Source organism: Haliaeetus albicilla, chromosome W (genome assembly GCF_947461875.1).
Source record: "Haliaeetus albicilla chromosome W, bHalAlb1.1, whole genome shotgun sequence".
Classification (NCBI taxonomy): domain Eukaryota; kingdom Metazoa; phylum Chordata; class Aves; order Accipitriformes; family Accipitridae; genus Haliaeetus; species Haliaeetus albicilla.
Genome location: NC_091515.1, coordinates 13810149 through 13828499, shown reverse-complemented (window position 1 = coordinate 13828499; position 18351 = coordinate 13810149). Strand labels below are relative to the sequence as shown.

Below are 18351 nucleotides of genomic sequence, written 5' to 3'. Positions count from 1 at the left end.
ACATGGTGTGTGTGTGGGGTGGGTGCTGGGGGTGCAGTGTGGGTGTCTGGGGTGCAGTGTAGGCGCAGCGGGGCTGCAGTGGGTGCAGTGTGGGTGCAGTGTGGGTGCCTGGGGTGCAGTGTAGGTGCAGCATGGGGTGCAGGGGGTGCAGTGAGGGTGTTCGGGGTGCAGTGTGGGTACAGTGTGGGTGCCCGGGGCGCAGCGGAGGATGCCCACGAGCACCCATGATGCTGGTGGGTGCCAGCAGGTCGACGCTGGAGCTGCGGAAGGAACGCTCGCGGGATGCAGCACGATGCCGGCGCAGCCGGGAGACGGAGGTCTTCTACCAGCTGGCGCACACCCTGCCCTTTGCCCATGGCGTCAGCGCCCACCTCGACAAGGCCTCCATCATTCGTCTCACCATCAGCTACCTGCGTGTCCACCGCCTCCTTGCTGCCAGTGAGCCCCTTCTGGGACCCCTGTGGGACCTTCTGGGACCCCCAAACACCCAGGGGACCTCCTGGGACCCCCAGGCACCCATGGGACCTCCTGGGGCCTCCTGAGATCCCCAAATACCCATGGGACCTCCTGGGACCCCCAAGCACCCATGGGATCCCCTGAGCATCCACAGGACCCTCCAAACACCCCAGACCCCCTAAGCTCCCCCAATCATCTCAGCCTCCTCAGCACCCTGGGGACCCCCAGAGCACCCATAGGGGCCCTAAGCACCCTAGAGACCCCCTCAGCTACCCCAGCCCCCCCCCGAGCACCCCAGCACCCTGAGCCCCCCTCACCTCCCGGCTCAGTAATGCACCCATTCCGCAGGCGCCTGGGCAGCAGCGGCAGAGGAGGTGGATGGGTGCTACCTGAAGGCGCTGAGCGGCTTCGTGATGGTGCTGAGCGAGGCGGGGGACATGATCTTCCTCTCTGAGAACGTCAACCGGCTCCTGGGGCTCAGCCAGGTTTGGGGGGGGCAGGGGGGAGCACCCCACTACTCTGCCTGCAAGGGGGTCCCTGGGCACCCATGGGTGGGGGGGTGGGGGGCAGGGGGGGTGAACAGGCAGCTGCTTGGGTAAGGCATGCCTGGGTGCTTGTGCAAGGATGCTCGTGTGAGGGTGTTTGTGTGAGGCTCCGTGCAAGGGTGCTCATTCCAGGGTGCTCGTGCAAGGGTGTTTATGCAAGGGTGCTTGTACGAGACCCCGTGTGAGGGTGCTCATGCAAGGGTGCTTGTGCAAGGGTGCTCGTGCGAGGGTGCTTGTGTGAGGTGTGCAACACCCCCTCCCCATGTTGTCCCCCCCCGCAGCTGGAGCTGATCGGCCACAGCATCTTTGACTTCGTGCACCCCTGTGACCACGAGGAGCTGCAGGATGTGCTCAGCCCCCGGCAGGGTGAGACCCCTGGGACCCCCCAACTACCCCTGGGACCCCAGCACCCCTGGGACCCCTCCAAGCACCCCTGGGACCCCTCTAGTGCCCCCCCAGCACCCCTGGGACCCCCCAAACACCTCTGGGCCCCCCCACCAGCATCCCTGGGTCTCTTCTGGGACCCCCCCAAACACCCCTGCCCCCCCCCAGCAGCCCTGAGACCCCCCCAAACACCCCTGGGCCCTCCCCAGTATCCCTGGGTCTCCCCTGGGACCCCCTAAACACTCCTGGGACCCCTCCAGTGCCCCCCCCAGCACCCCTGGGACCCCCCAAACACCCCTGCCCCCCCCCAGCAGCCCTGGGACCCCCGCAAACACCTCTGGACCCCCCTCCCAGCATCCCTTGGGTCTCCCCTGGGGCCCCCCCAACCACCCTTGGGACCCCCCCTCAGCATCCTCCAATGACCCCCAGCACCCCTGGGACCCCTCCAGCACGCCTGGGTCTCTCCTGGGACCCCCTGCAGCCCCCCTGACCCCAGTCCCCCCCCCCCAGCGGTGCCACGGCGGCGGGGGGAGCGCTCGGGGTGCAGCTTCTCCCTGCGGATGAAGAGCACCCTGACAGGACGCGGGCGCTGCCTCAACCTGAAGGCAGCCTCCTGGAAGGTGGGGGGACATGGGGGGGACATGGGGGGATGTGGGGGGATGTTGGGGGGAATAGGGGGATGTGGGGGGGACATGAGGGGACATGGGAGGATAGGGACATGGGGGGATGTGGGGGGACATGGGGATGTTGGGGGGATGGGGAGATGGGGGATGTGGGGGGACATGGGGACATGGGGGGACAGGGAGGTGAGGGGGGACATTGGGGGATAGGGGGACATGGGGACAAGACTTGGGGGGATATGGGGGTCTAGGGGGGACTTGAGGGGGACAGGAGGACATTGGGGCATGGGGGGGCATGGGGCAGCAGGGGGGACATGGGGGGATGGGGGTAATATGGGAGGACATGGGGGGGCAGAGGGGGGACAGGGCAGTGGGGAGGGGAGGGACACAGTGACAGGGGGGACATGGGGGGGGCAGCATCACAGCAGAAAGGATGGGGGGGTCCGTAGGGGTTCCGGGGGGGCCCTGGCACCACTACGGTGGCCCCCCCCCCAGGTGCTGCACTGTGCAGGGCACATGCGGTCGTACGCAGGGGCCAGGGGGGGCGACCCACCCCTGCGCTGCCTGGTGCTGATCTGTGAGGCCATCCCCCACCCGGGGGCCATCGAGACCCCCCTGGGCTCTGGCACCGTCCTCAGCCGCCACTCCATGGACATGAAGTTCACCTACTGTGATGACAGGTGGGGGGTGTCCCCTGTCCCTCCCCCCCCAACTTCCCGGACCCCCCCATGCCAAACCCCCCCACCCCCCAAACCCCAGCACCCTCCAGGTCCCTGCACCCTGGTATCCCAACCCCCATGCAGACCCCCAGACCCCCAGCACCCTGAATGTGCCCCCCCCCAGTCCCCTGGCACCCCAAACCATCCCAACCCCCCCAGACCCTTGTTTCCCCCCCCAGCACCCCAACTCCCCTCCCAGACCCCCAGCACCCTGAGCACCCCCCCAGGACCCCAAACCCTTCCCCCTCTCCTGGACCCCAGCACCCCAAAACCTGCCCACCCCCCCAGACTCCTGCACCCCCAGCACCCTGAATGCCCCCCAGAGCCCTGGCACCTCAAAACCTCCCACCCCCCAGACCCCTGCCCCCCCCAGCACCCCCACCCCATCCCCCAAGACGCCCGGACCCCCAGCACCCTGAACTCCCCCAGACCCCCAGCACCCCAAACCCTGAACCCCCTGGACCCCAGCACCCCAAACCCACCCCCCCCAGACCTCTGGCCCCCTCCCAGCACCCCAACCCCCCCCAAGACTCCCAGACCCCCAGCACCCTGTCCCCCCACCCCCCAGGACCCCTGACACCCCAAACCCTCCCCTGGACTACCAGCACCCTGAACATCCCCCCCAGATTCCCAGTATCCCAAACCCTCCCACCCACCAGATCCCCCCCCACCAGCACCCTGACCCCCCCCTCCCAGTTTCCAGCACCCCAAAACCCCCCGGACCCCTGGCATCCTCCCCCCCCCAGCCCCCCACCCCTCAGCACCCTGAACCCCCCAGACCTCTACCCCCCCCAGCACCCCCCCCCCCCCAGGACCCCTCAGCACCCCCAAGGGCCCCCCCCAGGACTCCATAGAGCCCCCCCAGGACTCTCTTGGCCCCCCTCGACCCCATAAGTCCCCCCCAGGACCCCTTAGGGGCACCCCAGGGCACCATAGAGGACCCCCTGCACCCCATAGGGCCCCCCCAGGACCTCATAGGGGCTCCCCAGACCCACCCCACACCTCATAGACCCCCCCCAACCCTCTCGGGGCTCCCCTTGACCCCATAAGGGCCCCCCTGGACCCATTAGGGGCATCCCAGGGCACCATAGGGGACCCCCAGCACACCTTGAGGCCCCCCCCCCGACTCCGCCAGGCCCCTAAGAGCCCCCCCAGGACCTCATAGAGCCCCCCTGGACCCTCTTGGGGCCCCCCTCTACCACATAAGTGCCCCCCAGGACCCCTTAGGGGCACCTCAGGACACCAGAGGGGACCCCCAACCTCCCAAGGGCCTCCTCCCAGGGACAGGGAAGGGGGGGAGCCCCTCGGTGAGCCCCGGGGGGCCTGGCTGAGTTGGGGTGTGCAGGATTGGGGAGGTGGCGGGGTACACCCCTGAGGAGCTGCTCGGCTGCTCCCTCTACGAGTATGTCCACGCTCTCGACTCTGACACCCTCAGCAGGAGCGTGCACACCTGTGAGTGCCCCCCAAAACTCCCCCCCGGCACCCCAAGATCCACCTGGGAACCCCAAGATCCCCTTGGGAACCCCAGCATCCCCCCTACACCCCAGTATCACCCTGGGAACCCCAATAACCCCCCATGAACCCCAACATCGCTTCTGTACCCTGAGCACCCCCATCTCCTCCTGGGGCACCCCTGGGCATCCTGACATCCCCTCTGGGCAACCCTGGGTCACCCCAACATCCCCTGAGCACCCCAACATCCCCCCCAGCACCCTCAAGCACCCTAATATCCCTCTGGGGCACCCCTGGGCACCCCAACATCCCCTCTGGGTCACCCCAACATCCTCCCTAGCACCCCTGAGCACCTTAATGTCCCCCTGGAGCACCTCTGGGCACCCCAGTATTCCCCCTATCTCCCCCTGGGCACACCTGGGCCACCCCAACATCCTCCTTGGCACTCCTGAGCACCCCAATGTCCCCCTGGAGCACCCCGGGCACCCCAACATCCCCTTTGGGCACCCATGGGGCACCCCAGTATTCCCCTGTCTTCCCCTGGGCACACCTGGGCCACCCCAACATCCCCCCTGGCACCCCATAGCACCCCAATGTCCCCTCTGGGCACCCCTGGGCACTCTGACATCCCCCCTGGGTCACCCCAACATCCCCCCCCGTCATCCCTGAACACCCCAATATCCTCCTGGGGCACCCCTGGACACTCTCCCCCCTGGCACCCTGCCCCCCCCTCCCCCCGCGGGTCACCCGTGGGGTGCTGGCACCCCGCAGTGCTGAGCAAGGGACAGGCAGTGACGAGCCAGTACCGGTTCCTGGCCAAGCGCGGGGGGTTCCTGTGGGCGCAGACCCAGGCCACCGTCATCGCCAACAGCCGCAGCGCCCAGCCCGAGGGCATCGTCTGCCTCCACTTCGTCCTCAGGTTGGGGGGGGACACGGAATGGGGGACACACACAGAACAGGGGGGACATGGGTCCTCTGCGCAGTGTTGGGTGCCCATGGGGTGTTGGTGCTGCGGAAGTGGTGCCTTTTGGGGGGGGGCAGCACCCCAAAAGTCAGCCGCTGAACCTGCATATCAGGGGGGTTGGCACTCCATGCTCAGTGCTGGGGGGGGGGAGCACCCCAAATCACAGACCCTGTACTCGGTGCTGGGGGGAGGGGGTCAGCACCCCATAGCCAGTGCCTGGGGGGGGTCAGCACCCCAAATCTCATACCCCGTATCCAGTGCTTGGGGGGGGGGTCAGCACCCCAAACCCGGTACCCTGCAGCCATTACCCCCAGCCCATTTTGGGGGGGGGTTGCTGCCCCATGGGGGGGTCTGTCCCCCCTCCCCATCTCATGGGGGGGCTGACGGCCCCCCCCCAGCCGCGTGGAGCAGCGGGGGGTGGTGCTGTCGCTGGAGCAGACTCAACGCCAGGGTGAGAGGCACCGTCTGCCCCCCCCCCGCCCCTGGTCCCGACACCCCCGACACCGTCCTCAACCTCAGCCTTGGTGGGCACCAGTTGCAGCAACGGGGAGCACTGGGAGGGGGCGACGTGGTGCTGGGGGGGGACACTGGGAGGTGATGGGGGTACTGGGAGCACTGGGAGAGGATCATGGGGGCACTGGGGCTTGGTGCATGGGGGTCTGGGGGGGCCTGGGATATTGGGGGGCTGTGGGGGGCATCCCTGGGGTGCTGGGGTGGTCCCTGGGGATCCTGGGGGGGTTCTGGGGGTCCCCAGCCCCGTGTGACAGTGCGGGCAGGGGTGGGGGGCCTGCGGGTGCTGGGGGGATCTCTGGGGGTCTTGTGGGGGTTCTGGGGGTCCCCCACCCCATGTGACAGTGTGGGCAGGGGTGGGGGGCCTGCGGGTGCTGGGGGGGTCTTTGGGGGTCTTGTGGGGGTTCTGGGGGTCCCCCACCCCATGTGACAGTGTGGGCAGGGGTGGGGGGCCCGCGGGTGCTGGCTTTCGTGCGCCCAGCCCACGTCCCTGAGGCAGCACTGCAGCGGGACCCCCGGCGCTTCTGCTCCCCCGAACTCGCCCGCCTCCTCGCCCCCATCTTCGACCCCCCCCCAGTGCCCCCCCGCCGCTGCCCCTGCAGCCCCTCTCCGGTGAGTCCGGCCTTGGGGCTTTGGGGAGGGGGGGTGGGTCCCAGCCAGGCTATGGGGGTCTAGGAGGGGGGCCCTGGGGAAAAAATGGGGGGTCCCTGGGGGAACATGGGGGGTCATTCCCAAGCTTGGGGGGGGCATGGAGGGGGTTTACCTTGGGGGGGGCTTGTTGTCTCAGCCAGGCTATGGGGGGGTGTCCTCTGGGAGGCCTTTGGAGGTCCCAGCCAGGGTTTGGGGGTCCAAGGAGGGTCCCTAGGGAAAATGGGGGGTCCTGGGAGTCCTTCCCAAGCTATGGGGGGGGGGGCTGGGGGGGTCGTTGGGGACTGGGGGTGTCCCTGAGGTGTCCTGGCCAGGCTGGGGGGGATCCTGATAGAATATGGGGGGGCAGTTTGGGCTTGGGGGGGGGAACTTGGGGGGGTCCTGGCCAGGATAGGGGGGGCAGGTATGTGGTCCTGGGGGGGTTCTGGGGGTCCATGGCTGTACCCCCCTGCCCCCCCCCAGCCCCCCTGGGGACAAGCTGCTGTTAGAGGTGCAGAAGCTTTTCACGGGGAGCCCGGGGCCTGGCACAGCCCTGCAGGTACGGGGGGGGCTGGGGTGGGACCCCCACGTCCCACGGGTGGGACCTCCCCCTGTCCCCCCCCGGACCTGGCCATGCTGGAGGGGGGTGTGACCCTGTCGTCCCCCCCATCCCCCTGGTCACCCCCCCTTGGACTTGGCCATGTGGGGGTGTGTGTGTGACCCTGTCCCCCCAGGCGTCCCCCCTGGACCTGGCCATGCTGGCCCCCCTACATCCCCATGGACGGCGACTTCCAGCTGGGCGGGGCCGAGGCGCTGCGGGGGGCGGGGCCCGGCCCCACCCGGCCCCGCCTCCGCGGCCGCGGCCCCGCCTCCGCGTCCCCGCGCCCGCAGCTTTCCCGGGCGCGGCTCCGCCCCCTCCCGCCCCGGCCCCGCCCTCCTGCGCTGGGGCAGCGACCCCGCCCTCGGCCCCGCCCTGAAGCCTCGCCCTGCCAGGAAGAGGTGGGCGGGGCCGCCGCGCGGGAGCGGGGCTAAGGGGCGGGGACGGATTGAGGAGGGGCTTGTGGGGGGCTTCAGGGAGGGGCTTGCTGGCGGAGGGGCTTTCTGCTTGCTGGGGAGGGGCTTATAGGGAGGGGCTTGTAGGGGAGGGGCTTGTTGGGGAGATGTGCTTTTAGGGGAAGGGCTAAGTGGGCCCGGGGGGCGGGGCTTATTGCTGGGTAAGGCTGATGGCGAGGGGGCTTGTGAGGACTGGGGGGCGTGGCGTGGGCGTGGCGTGGCGCGGTGTGGGCGCGGCGTGGGCGCGGTGTGACGGTGCCGCGCAGGGCGCGGGAGCCGAGCGGGGAGGACGCGGGGGCTCCCCTGAAGCGCCCCGAGCTCGACCCCCACCTGCTGCCCCCCCTCGGCCTGGTACGGGGGGACACGGGGTGGGGGGGGAACACACGGTTGGAGGGGGGGACACGCCCATGGGGGAGGGGAGGGGGCGTGGGGACACGGGGAGGAGGGACGACACGGACTTGGGAATGGGGACAGAAGAAACCACGGATGGGAGGGTGGGCCGGGGGGACACACACACACGGGGGGGACACAGGGGGACGGGGGGCAGTGGGGGTGGGGGGGGGCGGGGGGGGTGGGGGAGGGGACAGGTGGGGGGTGGCAGGGTGCCTTGTCCCCATGTCCCCCCCCTGCGTCCCCATGTCTCCTCGTGTCGGCCCCCCCCCCCCCCGTGTCCCCCTCAGGGGGCTGCTGCTGAGTGGGGAGGACCCCCCCGGGACTGAGCCCCTGCCCAGGGCAGAAGCAGCCCCTCGGTGAGGGGGGGCCCTAATGGGGGGGACCCCGATAATGGGGGGGACCCCTGATAATGAGGGGGTGGTAATTGGGGGGGTCCCAAAGCTTTGGGGACACACACACCCCGATAATGGGGGTTTAGTCTAATAATGGGGGACCCAAAATCCGGGGGGATGTCCCCCAATCTGGGAGGTGGTAGAATGTGGGGAGACCCCCAAAACTGTGGGGGGGGCGAAAATAGGAGGACCCCGATAACAGGGGTGAAATGGGGGGGGCACAACCAGAAAGGGGGAAGCCCAAATTTGAAGGGAGAACTGGGAGGGTCCCCAAAAAGGGGGGGACACAACCAAGGGTGCTGTGGGGGGGAGAGTGTAAGTGGGGGGAGGAAACCCCAATAATGGGTGTGTGTTCCCCCCCTCCCAGAGCTGCTGGCTGCTGGCCTGGCCCTGCCAGGGGCCTCCCTGCACCCCCCCGGGGGCCCCCCCAGGAGGAGACTGAGGGGCGTCCAGGGGGGCCCCTCCAGGTCACACATCTGGAGAGCAACTGAGGGGGGGGCACATGTGGAAGGGCCCCCCCCCCCCAAACCATCAGCGGGTCCAAACCACTGACTCCCCCCCCGCCTTGATGGGGACCCCCAAAACAGCCCCTCTCCCAAAAAAAACCGAGGAGGGGGGGCCCAAAACACCACCCCCCTGATACCCAATGGGGGACACCAAAAAAAACCAGCCCCCCCAACCCCCCCCCCCAAACAGGGGGGCCCCAACCCCATGTCCCTGGTGGGGGGGACGACACCAAAAGCCATGACCCCTCCCACAGACCCTGGGGTGCCCCCAGTGTGTCCCCCCCCACCTGGGGCCCCCCAGTCCCCCCCACTCCCCCCATTTATCCCCCCTTACCCCCCCCAAGCCCCCCACCCCTAGGGGCTCTGAGTGACCCCCTGGCATGGGGGGAACCCCCCAATCTGCTCCCCCAACCCATGGGAGCCCCCACCCATGAGGACCCCCCCCTACCCTGCCCCTTGGGGCCCCACCTGGGCACCCCCTCCCCAGCTCTGGGGACCTCCCAAGAGGCCCCCCCCCAAAATCCTCCCCCATAGGGGACCCACCCAGCCCCCACTTTTGGGGGCCCCCCCAATCCTCCCATGGGGCCTCCCACAGTCCCCCCTCCTACTTTGGCCTGGCCCCCCCGGGGGGGCCCATCCCCCCCACTCGGTGCTGGACTGAAAATGCCCCTTCAGGGGGGCCCCATGGATCCCCCCAAATCCAGGACCACCGGGGCAGTGCCCCCCCCCAGAGGACCCCCCCTTTTATACTGTTCCGTCCTGTGCAGCCCCAGGGCTCCAGAGAGGGACGCTCTCATGTGAGGGCCTCATGCGAAAGCCTCCCTTGTGCAAGAGCCTCGTGTGAGGTCTTCATGAAAAAGCCTTAGGGGTGAGCTGCCCTCGTGCAAGAGGTCCATGTGAGCCAAACTCGTGCGACAGCCGCCCTTGTGCAAGAGCCCTCCCCCCAACCACCCTTGCTCTGCTCTCGTGCCTGAGCCTGGGCAGTCGGGGGGGGAGCTTGCATGAGGGGCCCAGCCCTTGCACGATGACCCTCGCACGAGGGGGGGGGTCAGACGCCGCTGCCCAGAGCTGCTGGGACCCACATGCACACCCCCAGCCCCCCCATGCGAGGCCGAGTGTGCCTCTCCCTGCTGCCCCCCAAAATGTCGCTTTGGGGGGGCTCTATACTGCCCCCCCCCGCCGCTGTTCCCCCCCCCCCCGTGCACTTGCACGCGCTTGTGCAAAGGGGGCATGCGGGGGGGGGGCTTACGCATGGACACACGCACACGCCCCCCCCCATGGGGGTGTCGCACGGGGACATGCTCAGTGTCACCCACCCCCACCCCCCCTCCATAAACCTGCTCTGAACCCGGCAAGGGCTCCGCCTCTGCCTGGGGGGGACACGGTGGGGGACACAGGGGGGTGATGGGGACATGGGGGGCAATGAGGGGGACATGGGGGGGGCGATGGGGACATGAGGGGGACACGGGGGGCGATGGGGACATGCAAGGACATGGGGGGGACATGGAGGGTTTGGTGGGGACATGGGGGAAACATGGGGGGGCGATGGAGACATTGGAGGGACATGACAGGGTGATGGGGACATGAGGGGGACACGGGGGGCGATGGGGACATGCAAGGACATGGGGGGGACATGGAGGGTTTGGTGGGGACATGGGGGAAACATGGGGGGGCGATGGAGACATTGGAGGGACATGACAGGGTGATGGGGACATGGAGGGATGTGGGGACAAGAGAGGGACACAGCAGGGCGATGGGGACAGAGGGGGGCTGTAGGGACCCCCCGGGGCTGCGGGGACTTGAAGGACACGGGGAGGCCGCAGGCTGCACCGTGGCCGCTCTGGTACCCCTTCACCCCTCTATATGGTCCCGCCCGGCTCTGCCCCCCCCCCCCGCGCGGCGCGCGCCTGTTTACGACACTGCCTCCTCTCGTCCCGCCGTCTTTGCGACAGCGGTACTTGGCGGCGCGGCGGACCGCGCTCCCGGCGGTTGTCAGGGCGCTTTACGGCCCAGTGATGGCGGAGGGAGAGCGGGCGGAGAGCAGTGGTGGCCCCGGCCCCGGGCGGCCCCCGAGCCCGGCCGAGCTGGAGCGGGCCGAGGCCCTCAAGACCCGCGCGAACGAGTTCTTCAAAGGTACCGGCAGCGGTGGCGGGGGGGGGCCTGCCAGATAGGGAGCCATAGGGGGGCAATCAGGGGCGGGGGCTGCCAGATAGGGAGCCGTGGGGGGCAATTAGAGGTAGGGGCTGCCAGATAGGGAGCCGGGAGGGAGGGGGCAATGAGGGGTGGGGGCTGCCAGATAGGGAGCCATAGGGGTCAATTAGAGGCAGAGGCTGCTAAATGGGGAGCTGGGGGGGGGGGGCAATGAAGGGCAGGGGCTGCCAGATGGGGAGCTGTGAGGGGGGGCCATAAGGGGCGGGGGGCTGCCAGACAGGCAGCCGTGTCGGAGGCAGTCAGAGGAGCAGGCCGCTGTATAGCGAGCCGTTGGGGGGCAATTAAAGAAGAGAACTGCTGCGAGATTGGGAGCTGCGTGGGAAGTAAGGGTCGGCCCCAGGGGGGGTCAGGGCTTGCCCACAGGGATGGGGGTGCCACCTGTGGGTGGGGGTCCCATCCCACTGATGCCCACCGGTGGCCCAGGGAAGGACTATGAGAACGCGGTGAAGTACTACAGCAGCGCCATCGAGCTGAACCCCACCAATGCCATCTACTATGGGAACCGGAGCTTGGCCTACCTGCGCACTGAGTGCTATGGCTACGCCCTGGCCGATGCCACGCGCGCCGTCGAGCTCGACAAGAAGTACATCAAGGGCTACTACCGCCGTGCTGCCAGCAACATGGCCCTGGGCAAGTTCAAGGCCGCCCTCCGCGACTACGAGACGGTGAGGCCAGGCACCTCAGGGTGCCCCTCGGCACCCCTCTGATGTCAGTGTCCCCACCTGGAGTTTGGGGCAGGCTTGGGGACCCCCTTGGTGTCAGTGCCCCCCCCCCCCGAGATCAAGGGAGGCTTGGGGACCCCCTCATCACCTTCCTGGTGTCAGCGTGTCCCCCTGGAGTTTGGGGCAGGCTTGGGGACCCCCTTGGTGTCAGCACGTCCCCACCCTGAGGTTGGAGGAGGCTTGGGGACCCCCCTCGTCACCTCCCTGGTGTCAGCATGTCCCCCCATGAGATTGGGGGAGGCTTGGGGACCCCCTCATCGCCTCCCTGGTGTCAGCATGTCCCCCTGGAGCTCAGGGGAAGCTTGGGGAGCCCCCCTGGTGTCAGCATGTCCCCGTGGAGCTCAGGGGGAGACTTGGGGACCCCCTTGTCACCTCCCTGGTGTCAGCGTGTTCCTCAGGAGAGGCTTGGGGACCCTCTTGGTGTCAGTGTGTGTCCCCCCCACGAGATCAAGAGAGGCTTGGGGACCCCCTCATCACCTCCCTGGTGTCAGCATGTCACCCCAGAGATTGGGACAGGTTTGGGGACCCCCTTGTCCCCTCCCCAATGTCAGCATGTCCCTTAGAGTTGGATGGGTGGACCCTTGGGGATGTCCTTGTGTCCATCCCCCCACTGTCCCCTATTGCTGGGGGAGACCTTTGGGGACCTTCTTGTCCCCTCCCTGGTGTCAGCACATGCTCTTAGAGCTGGGAGAGGCTCTTGGGGACCCTCTTGTCATCCCCCACCGTCATCAGGTCACCTAGAGCTGTGGGGACACTTGGGGACCCCCTGATGTTCCTTTCCCCTGACTAGTGCCAGAATGTCCCCCAGAGCTGTGGGGACCCTTGGGGACCCCCTTGCTCCCCACCCTGAAGGTCAGCACATCCCCCAGAGCTGTGGGGGCACTTGGGGACCCCATTGTCTCCCTACTGACATGCCCCAGTGCTGAGGGATCCTTAGGGTCCCCCCGACCCCCTCAGCGTCAGTACGTGCTCTGGAACTGAGGGACCCTTGGGGACACTGTTGTCCCCCTAAACTCATGTCAGCCCATGGTTGAGAGCTGGGGGGACCTTTGGGGACCCACTGTCCCCCACCATGTTAGCATGTGCCCCAGAGCTGTGGGGACGCTTGGGGACCCCCTTGTCTCCCCCTTCTCCCATGTCAGCGCATGCCCCAGAGCTGTGGGGATATTTGGGGACCCCCTTGTCCCTCCCAGCATCAGCCCAGCCCTCACATCCAAGGGTCTCTCTGTCCCTGTCCCCTCTCAGGGACACCCCAGGGCAGTGGGGTGCTGGAGCCTGGGCGTCCCCGTCCTCTGACATGTCGTCGTGTGTGTGTCCCCCCCAGGTGGTGAAGGTGAGGCCCAATGACAAGGACGCCAAGCTGAAGTACCAGGAGTGTCACAAGATCGTCAAGCAGAAGGCCTTTGAGCGGGCGATCGCCAGCGACGAGCACAAGCGCTCTGTTGTCGACTCCCTTGACATCGAGAGCATGAGTGAGCCCCCCTGACCCCCCTTGCTCTTTGTCCCCCCCCTCCCCCCAAAATCAAGGCACCCCTTTCTCCACAGGCAGGGCGGAAGGAGGAGGGGGCCGTGAGGGTCCCCAGTAAACGTTTGGAGTCCCCTCTGGGGTTCCTGTGGGGGGTTTGGAGGTTGCTGTGAGGGTCTCGGGGAGACCTTGAGGGTCTTCAGCAAAGGCTTGATGTCCCTTGGGAGGATTCTGGGGGGCTCTGGGGGTCTCGTGAGGGTCTTGGAGGTCTCCATAAAGATCTTTGGGGTGGGGGTGAGGGCTGTGAGAGTCTTAGGGGGACCATGAATGTCCCCAGCAAAGCCTCAGGGTCCCCATGGGGGTCTTGGGGGTCTGTGATGGTCCCTAGCAGAGGCTTGGGGTCCCTGTGAGGGTCTTGGGGACCCTTTGAGAGCCCCTGGTGGAGGCTCAGGGTCCCTGTGAGGGTCTGGGGGGGTCCGTGGGGGTCCCTGTGAGGATCCCTGATAAAAGCTCAGGGTCACCTGGGAGGGTCTTGGGCACCTTGGGGGCCCAGCAGGGGCTCTGGGTCCCAATGACAACCTTGAGGAGCTGGGGGGGGTCTCCAGGAGGGTCTTAGGGGACCATGGGGGTCCCCATGAGAGTTCCAAGCAGAGACTTAGGTTACCCAGAAGGGTCCCTGTAAGGGTCTCGGGATCCCCACGAGGGTCTCGGGGCACCCATGAAGATCTCCAGCAGAGGCTTGGGATCACCATGAGGGTCCCTGTGAGGATCCTGCCATCCCTGTGATAGTCTCGGGTTCCTCATGAGGGTCTTGGCATCCCAGTCAGGGTCCCCATGAGGGTCTTGGTGTCCCTGTGAGGGTGTCAGGGTCCCCGTGAGGGTCTTGGGGTCCCCATGAAGGTGCCCAGCAGAGCTTTGGGGACCCCATGAGTGTCCCCAGCCAAGGCTCAGCATCCCCAGAAGGCTACCGGGGTTCGTCAGGGGCTGTGAGCTTGCAGGGAAGGACAGCAGGGGCGTGATGGCCCTTCAGGGACTTGTCCCCACTGTCCTCTTGTGTCATTGGCCGTTGGGGGGGGTTTGTTTTGCAGCCATCGAGGACGAGTACAGCGGCCCCAAGCTGGATGGCGGCAAGGTGACGTTGGCTTTCATGAAGGAGCTGATGCAGTGGTACAAGGAGCAGAAGAAACTCCACAGAAAATGTGCCTACCAGGTACCCCAGTTCCCCCAAACTCCCACCAGTCCCCTGCTGGGCTCTTCCCTGTCCCCAAGTGTCACGTGTCCTCCTCCTTGTCACCTCTGCTGACCCTTTGTCCTGGCAGATCCTGGTGCAGGTGAAGGAGGTGCTGGCCAAGCTCCCCACGTTAGTAGAAACGACGTTGAAGGAGGTGGGTGCCCCTCGCCGGGTGCTGGTGCCGCTGGGTGTGTGTGAAGTCCCCAAGCGGTGACGTGCCACCCTGGCTCATCCCAAACGCAGACGGAGAAGGTGACGGTGTGCGGGGACACCCATGGGCAGTACTACGACCTGCTGAACATCTTCGAGCTCAACGGACTGCCCTCTGAGTCGAACCCTTACGTATCCCCCAGGAGGGAGCGGAGTTGAGCCGCCCCTGCCCCAGGGTCTCACTGGGATCGATCCCACCCCCATGGTGGGGACAGGTGTGGGGACGGGTAGCATGAGGGGACAGGGACCTGGGGAGCTGTTTTCCTGAACCAGCTGCAGATATTCAATGGGGACTTTGTGGACCGTGGGTCCTTCTCGGTCGAGGTCATCCTCACGCTCTTCGGCTTCAAGCTCCTCTACCCTGATCACTTCCACCTGCTCCGAGGTAACACAGCCACTGTGGGTGGCGAGTCCTCATCCCCCCATCCTGGGTTGTGGGGCCATGTCCCCTCTCCCCAGTTGTGTGGCCTCGTTCTGCGTCCATGTCCCCAGGCATGGGACCAGCTCATGGGGCCACATCATCTGTCCTGGGTTGTGGGGCTGGGTCCCCTCTCCCTAGTTGTAGGGCCATGTCCTGTGTCCCCTGTCCCCTCCTGGGTTGCAGGGCCCTGTCCTGGGTCCTGGCACCGTGTCCCCAGTTGTGGGGCCACGTTCTCTATCTCTGGTCCCGGGGTTGAGCTGTGGGGCCGTCACATGTCCTTGGGACTTTGTGCCTTGTCCTCCATCCTGGGTCATGGGACCTTGTTCCCTGCCCATCTTGGGGTGAGCTGTGGGACTTTGTCCCCTGCCTGGTGTCCCCAGGCCTGGCAATGCTACTGCATCCCCGTAGGGAACCACGAGACGGACAACATGAACCAGATCTACGGTTTCGAGGGGGAGGTGAAGGCCAAGTACACAGCGCAGATGTTTGCTCTCTTCAGCGAGGTCTTTGAGTGGCTGCCACTGGCCCAGTGCATCAACGGCAAAGTGCTGGTGAGGGGACACTGTGTCCGTCCCCCCTGTCCCCAGCCCAGCCCCTGGGATGTCACCGTGCGGGGGGGGGTTTGCCTGTGAGCTCCCTGTTGGTTGGGGGGGGTCCCTGCCATTCATGTCCCCATGGAGTTGGGGTGATCCCCATCCCTGGTGGGGTTTGGGTACAGGGGTCCCTGCCATCCCTGTCCCCAGGGAGTTGGGGTGATCCCTGTCCCTTGTGGGGTTTGGGTGGGGGGTCCCCAGTGAGTCAGGGTGGTCCCTGTCCCTCGTGGGGCTTGGGGGGGGGGGCCCCACCATCCATGTCTCTGGGGGCTTGGGGGTGCTCCCTGTCACAAGTGAGGGGTCCATGCCATCCCCAGGGGCTGGGGGTCCCTTCCGTCCTCACCCCTGGGGTTGGTCCCCACCAGGGTTAGGATGGGGACGGGTCCCTGCCGTCCCCATTGTCCCCGTACCAACGTGGCTTCTGTCCCAGATCATGCATGGGGGTCTCTTCAGCGAGGATGGCGTCACCCTTGATGACATCCGGAAGATCGAGAGGAACCGGCAGCCCCCGGACTCAGGTGGGAGATGGACCCTGAGAGATGCCCCTTATCCCCTGCTGTGGCATCCCAGCCATCTCTGAGGGACCTAGATGTCCCCCCCTGGGGCAGATGGGGGGACCCTGACCCCCCTCTGCTTCCTCCACAGGTCCCATGTGTGACCTGCTCTGGTCTGACCCGCAGCCCCAGGTGAGTTGAACCCCGGTGGTGGGTCCCTAACACCTCCCCCTCTGCCCCGCTGCCTTGGGGATGGCCATTGCCTTGTCCCCAGGGTCCCGGTGACACTGGCATTCCCACAGAACGGCCGCTCCATCAGCAAACGCGGAGTCAGCTGCCAGTTTGGGCCCGACGTCACCAAGAGCTTCCTGGAGCGCAACCGCCTTGACTACATCATCCGCAGCCACGAGGTGAAGCCTGAGGGCTATGAGGTGGCCCACGATGGCAAATGCGTCACCGTCTTCTCCGCCCCCAACTATTGGTGAGTGCCACCGGCACCCGGGGAGGGTAGGGTGCCACTGCTGCTGGGGAGGAGTGGCCCCGTTGTGCCTGCTCCCCAGCTTATGTGCACCCTCGGTGTCCCCTGAGACTCGGCGTCCCCTCAGCTGGGTCCCCAGGTGTCCCCTGTGCCTCGGTGTCCCAAAGCATCTCCTGTTCCCATCACTGGGGTGTCACCATGTCTCGGCATCCCTGTGTGGGATGTTGCCTTGGTGTCTCTGCACCATACCTCAGTGTCCTCAAGTGTCCCTGAGCCTCAGTGCCCCTGCACGGGGCTCTACCTCAGTGTCCCCAAGGGACCCCGAGCCTTGGTTGTCCCTGAGCTTTGCTGTCTGTGTATGGAGCTGTACCTCCATGTCCCCAAGTGTCCCTGTCCCTGGGGGTCCCCAAGCCTCGGTGTCCCCATGGGGGGGGCCATGCTTTTGTGTCTCCAAGCATCCCTGTCCCCCCTGCCAGCGACCAGATGGGCAATAAGGGCTCCTACATTCACCTGCGAGGCAGTGACCTGCACCCTGACTTCCACCAGTTCACAGCAGTGGTGAGTCTGGGGGGGGGACACCCCCCCCCCACTCCCCCTGAGTCTAGGGACCCCCCTACCCCCTGCCTGGGGACCTGTTGAATCTGGGACCCCCTCAAAAACTGGGGACCCCTGAACCTGCGATCCCTGAAAGCTGTCCCCCAAAGACCACTGAAATCCTCCCTAGGGACACCGCCAAATCTGTGCCCCGCAAACCCTCTTTGGTGACATCCTGCCCCCCCCAAATCTTGGACCCTCCAAAACCCACCCCAGGGACTCCCCTCAACCCTGGGAGCCCCAAACTATCCTTGGGGACCCCTAAAACCCGCGCTGGAGCCCCCCTGAAACCTCCACACATTCCCTGAACCTCCCAGTGACCCTCCTCAAACCCGAGCCCCACCCCCGCAACCTCCCCCCCAAACTGTGGGACTCCCCAAAACCCTCCCTCAGCCCCCCCCCCAATAGTTCCCCAGATCCCCCCCCAAGCCCTTCGTCAGCCCCTTCCCCAGCCTGGGGTGACTGGGGGGGCTTCATGGGGGCTAGTGGGGAGCTCAGGGGTTTATGGGAGGGTTCATAGGGGCTATTTTGGGAGGCTGTTGGGGTGGCTCTGGGGCTTATGGGGTGGTTTATAGGGGCTATTTGGGGGGGCTGGGGGGGGCTGTTGGGGGGGTAATTACAGGTGGTAGCACCTATGGGTGCCCTAGGGCTGGGATTTTTTTTGGGGGGGGGGGAGGTGGAGGGAGCCGATTTGCCCCCTCACCCCCCCCCCTTTCTCCCACAGCCTCACCCCAATGTCAAGCCCATGATGTATGCTAACACCCTGCTGCAGCTGGGCATGATGTGACACCCCCCCACGGGTGGCCCCCCCCAGCACCCCCCAGGGGGGTTTTAATATATTGGAAGATTTGTATTTATTCCCCTCCTTCCCGTGCTCCTAGTTTGCTCAGTTTGGGCAGGAGCTGGGACTGCACCATGGGGGGGGGTGGGGGTTGGGTAGGGGCTGGGTGCAGGGGCGATGTCCCTCTGCTGGCATTGCCCCCTCCCCCCCCCCCCGGGGGGGGCTGCCCCTTGTTGCCCCTCCCCCAACAAGCAATAGGTGAATGGAGATTGGGGGGGGGGGGGGAGTTGCTCAGGATTTGCCCCCCCCCCCCCGTGGCACCTCCCAGGACGTGCCCCCCCCCACCGGGCGATTTTACCGTCTGTAATTAATGATGTTAAAATAAAGTAATTATTGTAAACTGGGCGGGGACCCAGGCGTCGAGGGGGGAGCAGCCCCCACTGTTGCTATAGCGACCCGTGGCTGTAGGCGGGGGTTGTTTCCATAGCAACCAGCTGCCCGTTGCCGTTGCAGCCTGGGGGCCGTTGCAA

At 66.6% G+C, this 18351-nt stretch overlaps 2 protein-coding genes across 5 annotated transcripts; both read left to right on the top strand.

Annotated features, from left to right (window-relative positions):
* The first annotated feature begins 144 nt into the window (after window positions 1-144).
* LOC138683331 (hypoxia-inducible factor 3-alpha-like) lies at window positions 145-6256 on the top strand. Of its 4 annotated transcripts, XM_069775014.1 has the most exons (9): window positions 146-438; window positions 805-941; window positions 1283-1367; window positions 1896-2005; window positions 2501-2685; window positions 4070-4176; window positions 4948-5095; window positions 5539-5664; window positions 6093-6256. In XM_069775014.1, the coding sequence occupies exons 1-9, from the start codon at window positions 225-227 to the stop codon at window positions 6142-6144; spliced, it is 1164 nt and encodes a 387-aa protein (XP_069631115.1). In that variant the 5' UTR covers window positions 146-224; the 3' UTR covers window positions 6145-6256. The 4 variants fall into 4 exon arrangements, 3 of the variants coding, with proteins under 3 accessions (XP_069631115.1, XP_069631116.1, XP_069631117.1); XR_011322916.1 differs by lacking the exon at window positions 4070-4176 and having other exon boundaries at window positions 145-438; window positions 6093-6232; XM_069775015.1 differs by lacking the exon at window positions 5539-5664.
* Window positions 6257-10569: 4313 nt separating this feature from the next.
* LOC138683339 (serine/threonine-protein phosphatase 5-like) lies at window positions 10570-18112 on the top strand. The gene is made up of 13 exons (XM_069775030.1): window positions 10570-10754; window positions 11256-11497; window positions 12879-13026; window positions 14108-14229; window positions 14339-14404; window positions 14494-14592; window positions 14740-14845; window positions 15290-15432; window positions 15905-15992; window positions 16120-16160; window positions 16271-16449; window positions 16923-17004; window positions 17765-18112. The coding sequence occupies exons 1-13, from the start codon at window positions 10637-10639 to the stop codon at window positions 17825-17827; spliced, it is 1497 nt and encodes a 498-aa protein (XP_069631131.1). The 5' UTR covers window positions 10570-10636; the 3' UTR covers window positions 17828-18112.
* The last annotated feature ends 239 nt before the right edge of the window (window positions 18113-18351 follow it).